Source organism: Anabrus simplex, chromosome 2 (assembly GCF_040414725.1).
Source record: "Anabrus simplex isolate iqAnaSimp1 chromosome 2, ASM4041472v1, whole genome shotgun sequence".
Classification (NCBI taxonomy): Eukaryota; Metazoa; Arthropoda; class Insecta; order Orthoptera; family Tettigoniidae; genus Anabrus; species Anabrus simplex.
Window position 1 is genome coordinate 147,715,139 of NC_090266.1, and position 13,022 is coordinate 147,728,160.

At 39.7% G+C, this 13,022-nt stretch overlaps 1 protein-coding gene across 1 annotated transcript in view; it reads left to right on the plus strand.

Moving 5' to 3' along the window:
- Nucleotides 1-13,022, plus strand: part of LOC136863469 (protein suppressor 2 of zeste-like) — a 350,894-nt gene that overhangs the window by 288,470 nt on the left and 49,402 nt on the right. The window contains exon 4 of the mRNA XM_068225950.1: nt 3,214-3,420. Coding sequence (XP_068082051.1) covers nt 3,214-3,420 — 207 coding nt within the window. The remainder of the gene's footprint in view (nt 1-3,213; nt 3,421-13,022) is intronic.

The following is a 13,022-nucleotide window of genomic DNA, read 5'->3' on the forward strand; positions in this document are numbered from 1 at the left end:
GAATGGTAGGAGGGGGAGTATTCATTCAGGTGGAAGAAGAATTTGTAAGCTACGAAAGAGTTAAATATGACAAATATAAAATTATAGGTCTTAGGCTCATCTCTAAAGATAATAGGCAACTTGATGTCCCTGGAGTGTACAGACCGGGAAAGGGTAGCGCTGACGCTGATTCAGAAGTACTTGTTAAGATGATCAGCTATGTGGGAAATGATAAGGAAAGGAACGTGCTTGTAGCGGATGATCTCAATTTACCAAATGTCAATTGGGAAGGTAATGCGAACGATAGTAAGCATGACCAACAAATGGCAAATAAGTTAATATGGAAAGGGCATCTGCTTCAGAAAGTGATAGAACCAACTAGAGGGAAGAATATCCTGGATGTGGTGCTGGTAAAACCAGATGAGTTCTATAGCGAAACCGAAGAAATAAATGTGAAAGAAAGGAAGGTATTAAAATTAGGAATATTAGGCAATACAATATGGCTTATAAAACAGGCATGAGAAAGTTTAAAAAAAGTAAAGATGATCCGTAAAAAATGTGAACAGACTCTGGGATGGGTTCAAAGCAGTTGTTGAGGAATGTGAAAATAGGTTTGTACCTTTAAAGGTGGTAAGGAATGGAAAAAATCCACTATATTATAACAGAGAAATAAAGACACTAAGAAGAAGATGCAGGTTGGAAAGAAATAGAGTTAGAAATGGCTGTGGAAGTAAGGAGAAATTGAAGGACCTTACTAGGAAATTGAATCTAGCAAAGAAGTCAAATAATAACATGATGGCAAGCATAATTGGCGGTCATACAGATTTTAGTGAAAAAGGGAAGAGTACGTATAGGTACTTTAAGGCAGAAACAGGTTCCAAGGAGGACATTCCAGAAATCATTAATGAACAAGGGGAGTGTGTATGCGAGGATCTTCAAAAGGCAGAAGTATTCAGTCAGCAGTATGTACAGTGTGTTGGTTACAAGGATAATGTCCAGATAGAGAAGGTGACTAATACTAAAGAAGTATTAAAATTGACCTATGACAAGAATGGCATTTACAGTAAGACAGACAAATTTGAAAACTATAAAAGCAGCTGGAATTGATAAGGTTTCGGGGGATATACTAAAGACAATGCGTTGGGATGTAGTACAATATCTGAAGTATTTATTTTATTATTGTTTGCATAGAGGAGCTATACCAAGTGAATGGAGAATTGCTATAGTCGCCCCTTTGTATAAAGGAAAGGATGACAGACATAAAGCTGAAAATTACAGGTCACTCAGTTTGACATGCATTGCATGTAAGATTTGGGAAAGCATTCTTTCTGATTATATGATATGTTTGCGAAATTAATAACTGGTTTTGATAGAAGGCAGTTTGAGTTTAGGAAAGGTTATTCCACTGAAGCTCAACTTGTAGGATTCCAGCAAGATATAGCAGATATCCTGGATTCAGGAGGTCAGCTTTACTGTATCGCGATTGACCTTTCTAAGGCATTTGATGTGGTAGATCATGAGAGACTACTGACAAAAATGAGTGCAGTTGTACTTGACAAAAGAGTGACTGAATTGGTGGCTATGTTTCTAGAAAATAGAACTCAGTGAGAGTAGGCGAAGCTTCATCTGTCCCTATAATAATTATGAGGGGAATTCCTCAAGGCAGTATTATTGTACCTTTATCTTTTCATATATATCATTGATATGTGTAAAGAACTGGAATGAGAGATAAGGTTTCTTGCAGATGATGTTATTCTGTACAGAGTAAAAAATAAGTTACAAGATTGTGAGCAACTGTAAAATTACCTCGATAATGTTGTGAGGTGGACAGTAGGCAATGGTATGGTGATAAACGGGGTTAAAAGTCAGGTCGTGAGTTTCACAAATAGGAAAAGTCCTCTAAGTTTTTATTACCGCATTGATGGGGTGAATGTTCCTTTTGGGGATAATTGTAAGTACCTAGGTGTTAATATAAGGAAAGATCTTCATTGGTGTAATCACATAAATATGATTGTAAATAAAGGGTACAGATCTCTGCACATGGTTATGAGGGTATTTAGAGTTTATAGTAATAATTGCAAAGGAGAGGGCATATAGGTCTCTGGTAAGATCCCAACTTGAGTATGGTTCCAGTGTATGAGACCCTCATCAGGATTACTTGATTCGAGAACTGGAAATAATCCAAAGAAACGCAGCTCGATTTATTGTGCGTGATTCCCGACAAAAGAGTAGCGTTACAAAAATGTTGCAAAGTTTGGGCTGGGAAGACTTGTGAGAAAGGAGACGAGCTGCTCGACTAAGTGGTATATTCCGAGCTGTCAGTGGAGAGATGGCGTGGAAGGACTTCAGTAGACGAATAAGTTTGAGTGGTGTCTTTAAATGTAGGAAAGATCACAATATGAAGATACAGCTGGAATTCAAGATGACAAATTGTGGCAAATATTCATTTATAGGAAGGGGAGTTAGGGATTGGAATAACTTACCAAGGGAGATGTTCAATAAATTTCCAATTTCTTTGCAGTCTTTTAAGAAAAGGCTAGTCAAATGCAGATCAGTAGTGATTGATTGGCAAGAAGAATCACAATGGTATCACTCCTTTACAGAATTTTTCGTTTTTGTATTTTTGGATACCTTACATTGTTTGTGATAAATGCTGAAGGATGGAGGTGGGTGAACGCAAGGTAATAGATGTACTAATATGTACTTAACTGTTGTCTAATATTCACATGTTTTGTACCGTCATTAAATATTCCCCTTCCATGTTAACTGCTATTTAGTGAACGTACGAGTAGTCATGTCGTTTTCTTTTAGAAAAGAGTGTAACACTTCGTTAGAAACAAAAACAATTCTTACATACGTATTTGAAGTTAATAAAAACAGCTTTATACCTTTTATATCTTATCAGTGCTTAAGTTATCATGAGGGCAATTTCGTAAATCATACAATGTTTCGATTTTCCCCTTTATCTTGAAGTTATTAGTGAGAACCTTAGAATAAGAGGATTCACAATAGTTCCCTAACACATGTATCGTTTGTTTCCAGCTATATTTAAACAACGTCTATGATAACATTTTTCAATAACTTGTTATTGTCGTGTCATTCTGCAGAAACTTGTAGTACTAATAGAATTTTTTATAGTTATAGTATTGTCGTTATGGCATTGCCATTATATGTGATATTCGATGTTTGGAATAAAAAACATGATGGATTTAGTGAATTTTGGTTTTTGAGCAGACCAGACACCACTCTACAGACGCTGGTGTACAAGATAGTGCCGGGCTTGTACCAGCAAGAGATGCTCCGGCGGCGCTGTTTCTACTCGGGACCACTACCTTCCACAAGCACAGAAAGTCGTCGATCTACCCCAGAAGAACGTGGAGAAGGTGTACCGGCCTTCTTCTCGCCCGAGGACAGCGTCTGCTTGTCTCTGCAGTACTACAGGTGAGTCACCTCACGAGTAATTAGTACATTGATTAATGATTATACCAACTGCGATAGCTGGTGAACAAGAATGTTAAAGGAAATTGCACTTGAAATGTTTCCTTATACCCGTATTAATGTTCACTAATTAGTATTATTTGTGAAGAAGGCATCAATCCTGAGTTCTTTATGAGTATATTATCTTGCAAATTGAAATTTTGGCACTTCAGTTGTGTGTGATACGAAATATATGCGATTTTTTAAATTAGAATTTTAACGTTATTTTGTTACGTAGAGGTTAAACTTAGGTATTAATCATAAAGACGGGAATAATTGATTTTCTCGTCAGGAAACGTTGCGTTGTACCTCAAAAGCTCAGTCAATTCTCGTTTCTACGTCTTAGAATTTACCTTCCACTAAATCTTTACTGATGTAGGCCTAAGTTACTGCAAAATAATATTAACTCATATAATTTGAAAGATGCCAAAACATTATCAATACTACAGGAATCAAGCGCGCATTTTTCGTGACTGTTGATATCGTGATCATAGCCATGGGACGTCCAGTTGTACGTGAAATCTGAACTACAGGTCCTTTAGTGTTCAATTCAAGCCACAAGCATCAACCGAGATTCAGACCGCGGATGACTTGGTGAGAATCCAGTGACGATATCACTTGTCTATCATGCCTCAGTTTATCAAACATAATCCCTCTACAGGCCCTACGACTTTGTAAAGGGACCTGCTAACCACTATTGTGTTATGAGATCGTTTTTTTGGTGTTCGAACCAATCATAGTCTTTATGAAATGAAATGTCGTATGGCTTTTAGTGCCGGGATATCGCAGGACGGGTTCGGCTCGCCAGGTGCAGGTCTTTCTATTTGACACCCGTAGGTGACCTGCGCGTCGTGATGACGATGAAATGATGATGAAGACAACACAGACACCCAGCCCCGTGCCATTGGAATTAACCAATTAAGGTTAAAATCCCCGACCCGGCCAGGAATCGAACCCGGGACCCTCTGAACCGAACGCCAGTACGCTGACCGTTCAGCCAACGAGTCGGACATAGTCTTTATGGTTACAATGGATGTTGGTAGGTTCCATTTTTTGTTGTAAAATTAATGAAATCCCGTCTTATTTATTTTCAGAAAAGAAAAACGTAGTGAATTAATACATTTTACATTATTCTACTTTTCGAACGATAAATTTCTTACATAGGCCTAATTAGTTAATATTGTTGATGACAAATATGGAAAAAAAGATCTTCAATATGGTTGTGGTTTAAATAAAACGTTAATATTTTATAATCAGCATAGACCACTCGACGCTAATAGCCCCTATGCTGTGCTATCATACACGCCATTCAATAATACAGGAAAAATACTCAGACGAAAGATGATGGATATTGAAGAGGATAAGGTGAATAATAGTTTTTATAATATTTTATGCGAGAGATTTCACCCATCTAGCATAGCATTCCTGGTGGGGACACGTTACCTTATATCTGTACCTCAGAGTTCAAGAGGTGTAATTCTATTCTCATACTTTCAAGCAGTGAATAACACTTCATTGCACTCTTCTAACCGGCGTATGGTTAGGACATGTTTACATTTAGGTATTTATTAATTCTTTGTTATTTTACTTACTTTATTTTTAACATAGACGTACTATTTCTTTAGAAGGGTTATAGGGAGGTACATTCAGGGAAATGGGGTGGTCTAGGGAGGGGTAATAAGGGTATAGGGATCTGGAAGTCAAGTAGGGATGACACAAAATTGTTAGTACTGAACTGTTGAAGTATTGTAAAGAAAGGAATAGAATTAAGTAATTTAATAGATATATACTTACCAGATATTGTAATAGGAGTTGAATCATGGCTGAGAAATGATAAAATGGATGCAGAAATATTCTGCTTGATGATGATGATGATGCTTGTTGTTTAAAGGGGCCTAACATCGAAGGTCATCGGTCCAGCAGAAATATTCTCACGGAACTAAAATGTGTATCGTAGAGATAGGATAGGAATGTTTCCTTTTAATAAAAATGCTATTTGTTCGGGGCGTCGACCTACAAAGATCTTTTGCCCCTACTTGCACCGTATGTTATATAAGCCTGCGTGTATTCGTATATTGCGGAAGTGTAAAGTGTTGAATGTGAAAAAATGAACGTTAAGGACGACACAAACACCCAGTACCCAGGCCAGGGATATTAATAATTTACAATTAAAAACCCCTGACCCGGCCGGGAATCGAATCCGAGGCCACCGAGTGACAGGTGGACGCGGTGCCCCCTACACCGCGGGGCCGGACAGGATAGGAATTGAAGGAGGGAGAAAAGAAGAATTTGTAAGCTACAAAAATGTTAAAAGATGACAAACATGAAATTCTAGGTGTAAGGCTCGTCCTTAAATATAATAGCTAACTTTATGCCCTTGGAGGTACAGACCGGGAAAGGGTAGCACTGAAGCTGATTCAGAATTATTGTGGGAAACGATATGGAAAGGAACGTGATTGTAGCGGGTGATCTCAATTCACCAAATGTCAATTGGGAAGGTAATGCGAACGACAGGAAGCATGACCAACAAATGGCAGATAAGTTAATATGGGAAGGGCAGCTGCTTCAGAAAGTGATGGAGCCAACAAGAGGGAAGAATATTCTGGATGTCGTGCTAGTAAAACCAGATGAGCTCAATAGAGAACCCGAAGTAATAGATTGTATTAGTGATCACGAAGCCGTTTTGTCGTAGCTAAGAATAACTGTGATAGAGGAGGAAGGTATTCAAGTTAGGACTATAAAGCAGTACCATATGGCTGATAAAGCAGGCATGAGGGAGTTTTTAAAAAGTAACTATGATCGGTGGAAAACTGTAAATAAGGATGCAAACGGACTCTCGGATTGGTTTAAAGCAGTTGTTGAGGCATTTGAAAATAGGCTTGTACCTTTAAAGGTGGTAAGGAACGGTAAAGATCCACTACATTATAACAGAGAAATAAAGAGGCTAAGAAGGAGGTGTAGGTTTGAAAGAATTAGAGTTAGAGACTGTGGAAGTAAGGAGAAATTGAAGGAACATAATAGGAAATTGAATCTAGCAAAGAAGTCCGCTAAGGATAACATGATGGCAAGCATAATTGGCGGTTATACACATTTTTATGAAAAATGGAAGGGTATGTATAGGTTCCAAGAGGGACATTCCAGGAATCATTTCTGAACAAGGGGAGTGTGTATGCGAGGATCTACAACAGACAGAAGTATTCAGTCACCAATATGTAAAGATTGTTGGTTACAAGGATAATGTCCATATAGAGGAGGTGACTAATACTAAAGAAATATTAAAATTTACCTATGACAACAATGGCATTTACAGTAAGATATAAAAGTTGAAAACTAGAAAAGCAGCTCGAATCGATGAGGTTCCGGGGGATAAACTAAGGACAATGGCTTGGAATATAGTGCCAAATCTGAAGTACTTATTTGATTATTGTTTGCATGAAGGAGCTATACCAAATGAATGGAGAGTGGTTATAGTAGCCCCTGTTTATAAAGGAAAAGGTGATAGACATAAAGCTGAAAATTACAGGACAGTCAGTTTGACATGCATTGCATGTAAGCTTTGGGAAAGCATTCTTTCTTATTATATTAGACATTAATAATGGGTTCGATAGAAGGCATTTCGGGTTAAGGAAAGGTTATTTCACTGAAGATCAAATGTAGGATTCCAGCAGATAAAGCAGATATCCTGGATTCAGGAGGTCAAATGGACTGAATCCCGATTGTCATGTTTAAGGCATCTGATAGGGTAGATAATGGGAGAATACAGTCTGGCTCCATGGCTAAATGGTTAGCGTGCTGGCCTTTGGTCACAGGCGTCGCGGGTTTGATTCCAGGCAGGGTCGAGAATTTTAACCATCATTGGTTAATTTCCCTGGCACGAGGGCTGGGTGTATGTGTTGTCTTCATCATCATTTCTTCCTCATCACGACGCGCAGGTCGCCCACGCGCGTCAAATCGAAAGACCTGCGCATGGCGAGCCGAACCCGTCCTGGGATCTCCCGGCACTAAAAGCTATACGCCATTTAATTTCGTGGGAGAATACAGGCAAAAACGAGTGCAATTGGACTATACAAAAGATTGACAGAATGGGTAGCTATATTTCTAGGAAATAGAACTCGGAGAATTAGAGTAGGCGAAGCTTTATCTGACCTTGTAATGATTAGGAGGGGAATTCCTCAAGGCAGTATTATTGGACCTTTATATTTTCTTATATAAGTCAATGATATGAGTAAAGACGTGGAATCTGAAATAAGGCCTTTTGCAGATGATGTTATTCTGTACAGAGTAATAAATAAGTTACAAGTTTGTGAGCAACTGCAAAATTACCTCGATAATATTGTGTGATTGTCAGAAAGCAATGGTATGACTATAAACGGTGTTAAAAGTCAGGTTGTGAGTATCACAAATAGGAGAAGTCCTCTCGGTTTTAATTACTGCGTTGATGGCGTGAAAGTTCCTTTTGAGGATCATTGTAAGTAAGATACCTAGGTGTTAATATAAGGAAAGATCTTCATTGGGGTAATAACATAAATATGATTGTAAATAAAGGGTACAGATCTGTGCACATGGTTATGAAGGTATTTAGGCGTTGTGGTAACAATGCAAAGGATAGGGCATGTAAGTCTCTGGTAATACCCCTAACTAGAGTAGGCCTATGGTTCCAATGTATGGGACACTAACCAGGATTACTTGATTCAAGAAATGGAAATAATCCAAAGGAAACCAGCTCGATTTGTTCAGAGCGATTTCTGGCAAAAGAGTAGCGTGACAAAAATGTTGCAAAGTTTGGGCTGAAAGACTTGGGAGAAAGGAGACGAGCTGCTCGACTAAGTGGTATGTTCCGTGCTGTCAGTGGAGATATGGCGTGGAATGACATCAGTAGACGAATACGTTTGAGTGGTGTCTTTAAAAGTAGGAAAGATCACAATATGAAGATAAGGCTGGAATTCAAGAGGACATATTGGGGCAAATATTCGTTTAGAGGAAAGGGGGTTAGGAATTGGAGTAACTTACCAAGGGAGATGTTCAATAAATTTCCAATTTCTTTGCAATCATTTAAGAAAAATCTAGGAAGACAAGAGATAGGGAATCTGCCCCCTGGGCGACTGCCCTAAATGCAGATCGGTAGTGAATGATTGATTGATAGTAGGTTCGAACCCCACTGTCGGCAGCCCTGATGGTGATATTCCGTGTTTTCCCATTTTCACACCAGGCAAATTGTGGTATTATACCTTAATTAGGACCGCGGCCACTTCCTTCCCACTCTTAGCCATTTCCTCTCCCATCGTCGCCATAAGACCTATCTGTGTCGGTGCAACGCAAAGCAAGTTGTAAAAAAGAGTATCATTTCTTAAGATCCCATAAACTCAGAATCACTATTTAAAAGAAAAGAAATTAAAATTACGATTCTTGATCTCTTAGGTACAGATATTCCGCTGTGTAGTACCGTAAAACAGGCTTTTAAAAAATATATATATATATTTAGAATTGCACTGTGCACAACATTACGTACTAGTCATTTCCTCCTTCAGATGAAATTAATACCGCATATTCTAGAAAATTCAGCCTTAACCAATAGCGGTTGCTTTTTTTTTGTGAACGAAGTCTCTTGATGTTCAGATTGCCACCCACTCCCCCCCATCCCCCCCCCCCTCAGAAAAGGAAGTTCAAGAAGTCCTAATTTTGAGGCTTTTGGTAGGATCCTTTTTCGTTATGCACTTCCTCCCAAACTACTATTCTCATTCTGCTGTGATGGACTCATTCACATGTGATGACCTTGTAGTTTTGACCTCGGGTCTCTCTTCCGTCTTCAAACAATCAGTGCTTTGTATTGTGTTTCTTACCATACAATAGACTGTGGCCTGAATTCAGTTCTGCTCATCTGTTTTCCAGTATACAGTATTCTTCATTTTCACCAGGCGAGTTGGCCATGCGGTCAGGGGCACGCGGCTATGAGCTTGCATCCGGGAGATAGTGGGTTCGAATCCCACTGTCGGGAGCCCTGAAGATGCTTTTCCGTGGTTTCCCGTTTTTTTCACACCCGGAAAATGCTGGGGCTATACATTAATTAAGGCCACGGCCACTTCCTTCTAACTCCTAGGCCTTTCCTATCCCATCGTCGCCATAGGACCTATCTGTGTCGGTGCGAAGTAAAGCAACTAGCAAAAAAAAATCTTCATTTTCCGTCTTTGCCGTTTACCGCTTCAGGATACAGCTAGAAACTCAAACATCGGGATAATATTGCGTACGCATGTACACATGCTTAGTCAGCAGTTAGCTTGAATGCACAGGCCATTTGATAGAATCCAACTTTCATACAAATAGGGGACACTGGGCTAAATCCGTAATATTAATGCAAAATTGGAATATTACGCATTTTGAGAATGATTGTAAAAATTATATTTATACACTGTAATAACCCACCTCTACCGCTTCAAGGGCAGTGTCCTGGAGCTTCAGACTCTGGGTTGGGGATACAACTGGGGAGGATGACCAGTACCTCGCCCAGGCGGCCTCACCTGCTATATTGAACATTGGCCTTGCGGGAGGATGGGAAGATTGGAAGGGATAGACAAGGAACCCTCTAACCACTTTTCAAATTTCGTGGCAGAGCCGGGAATCAAACCCGGGCCTCCGGGGGTGGCAGCTAATCAACTCTAACCACTACACCACAGAGGCGGACTTGAAGAAATTCACTTAATTATCATTGTAATATTTCAGCTAAATCCGCAAGTGTCCGGTAATTTCGTAGCATGGTATGGCTAATTCCACAGTAGTCCTCGAATTTATTACCAATAACACTGCAAATAATACTGCTTGAAAGTAGTAATGAATATTGTACAAATACTCACCTCAAAGAAGCCTGTCTTCCAAACACAGTAAGCAGAATAAGTACTGAAGTATCGTGATGCTACCACCGAAGGGATGCACTGCACAATTTACAACCTTGTATCATCAGAGTAAAATATGCTTAGTGTTCATAATAAGACGATCAGACATTTTCCTCATACTCAGATAGTAAAGTTATATTTCAGTTGCTGCCGAATTAGCTGTACTATGAAGTGCTCCTACGGTGCCAGAATTGTGTCTTTCATGTGTTCCTTTTCTACCGGTACATCTACCGAACCAGCCCCCATATTTCTGATCTGCCCGGGAATTGAGCCCGGAATCTCTCGGTAAGAGACAGGCTCGCTATTCCAAGACCACGGGGACGTCTCAGCACACACTTAACTGATAGTAATATTATCAATAATATAGTATTTTTGAAATAATATTTGCATATTTAGTTATACTGTGACTTAAGCTTATAACAATATAACTTAGCAATGAATGTAGCTTTGCCAGGCATTAGATTGCCGGTCATGAAATTGAAGTCGTTTTGAGATTACTACCAATAACGTACATCATTTCACAGTGAGTACGCAATAACCCTTTAATTAGACCTGACCTGAAGAATACAACCTGTAGTGGTGGAGTAGATTGCCCACAGAGGTAATTGTTCAGTATAATGGAAAGTATCTACTGACATCAAAGCAAATCTAATTATGAAACTTCTTCTGTTCATATCTTTTAATGTGCTATCCTGTAGGTGAGGCGGAATTAGAGAACGGAGAATACATCTTCAGTTTACAATGGAAAGTACTCAATAGATTGGGAACTGTCTTAAATTACGAGCTTTTGTGTTAGACTTGTGGTAAAGATGGTTATTTCGGCTTAAGACTTAGTATTAATGCAAATGCAAAAAGTACGGCAGCATTTCCGAATATTTGTTCCTCTTCTCCTTCTTCTTCAATCCCTATGTCTTCAAGCATCTGGGTAACCTCGTTCTATCCCTTTCTGCCACTCGGATCTATTCTCACGCATTCTCTTCATTTCAACCACTGTTTTCGCACGTTTATATCCTGTTCTCTCAATCCTGTCCTCCGTAGAGATACGAGGTTTTCCTTGTCCAGCTCTTCCTTTCAGTCATGTTTCAAAAAACTGCTTCGCGCTTCATCCTTCTCCTATTCTCCTAACTTGTCCGTACCACTTCAACTGATGTTCTTCGCTCATCATACTCATCACTTTATTCTGTCCAACCTCTTCTCGGACTCTTCTTTTTTTTTTTTACTTTACGTCGCACCGACACAGATAGGTTTTATGGCCACGGTGGGATAGGAAAGGCGAAGGAAGCGACAGTGGCCTTAATCAAGGTACATCCCCAGCATTTGCCTGGTGTGAGAATGGGAAACAACGGAAAAACATCTTCAGGGCTGCCGATAGTGGGGTTCGAACCCACTATCTCCCGGATGTAAGTTCACAGCTGCGCGCCCCTAAACCTGTCTCTTGTAGTCTTTCCTGTTGCTTGCCTTAAATTCTTCATTTCCATGGCAGTGATCTTACTGAGAGATTTGTCGTATAGTTCTAGACTCTCCGTACCATACAATGTAATCGCGACCATGATTGTGTTGTAGGTCTTCATTTTCCTTTTCATGCTTATCTCATTCTTCCCTAACGTAATACTACCCATCTGATAGTAAGCTACAACTGCTTTCTTAGTTCTGTTTAGTACTTCCTGTTCTATTTTTCCGTCACTACTTTGTGTAGTACCAACGGGACTCAAATCGAAAGACCTGCACCTGGCGAGCCGAACATGTCCTCGGACACTCCCGGCACTAAAAGCCATACGCCACTTCATTTCTACCGGCACCCGTGTGGCCAAACGCCAGCACGCTAACCATTTAGCCATGGAGCCGAACTCTCCTCAGATAGAACAAGCTGTACGGTAATTCGCAGCTGATACCAAATTTAAATCTCTCCTGACAGATTGGGACATGCCCTATTTTGCTCACATTGATCCAAGCTAGCCTACCACTCTCTGTCGAATATGTACGATCACGGCAAGAATCATTTTGCGGGACTTTTATCTCTCTGATTATTTAATAGAATGTCAGATTTGGACTTTTCGTGTCTCTTAAATTAATGTTGATATCTATAACACCATGTTCTCATGGTTACAGGTCCGTTACCTCAGACTTCTTGTTACAAATATGCAAAGATGGCCAGCTTCAGTCCTATTTTGCTATTTTGTCAAACTGAAAAATCACTTCCATGAAACCGAGCGAGTTGGCTGCGGGTTACTTAGCTCTTTGTTTACATTCCGGAGATGATGGCTCGGTTCTCACCGTCAGTAGCCTTGAAGATGGTTTTCCATGGTTACCAATTTTCACACAAAGCAATAGTTAAGGTCACAGTCACTACCTTCCCCATCCTTACCTAGCCCTTTCCCCTCCCTGCGTTGCCCGGCTCCATGGTTAAATGGTTAGCGTTTCGATTCCCGGCCGGGTTGAGTATTTTAACATTCATTGGTTAATACCGATACATCGGGGGCTGGGTGTGTGTGCCGTTCTTCATCATTAGAATTCATCATAGGTAGGGTCCCATCCTCACAGACGTGCAGGTCGCCTATACGGCGTCAACTCGAAAGACCTGCAACAGGCGCCTTCGGAGACAACACGCCATTATTATTATTATTATTATTATTATTATTATTATTATTATTATTATTATTATTATTATTATTATTATTA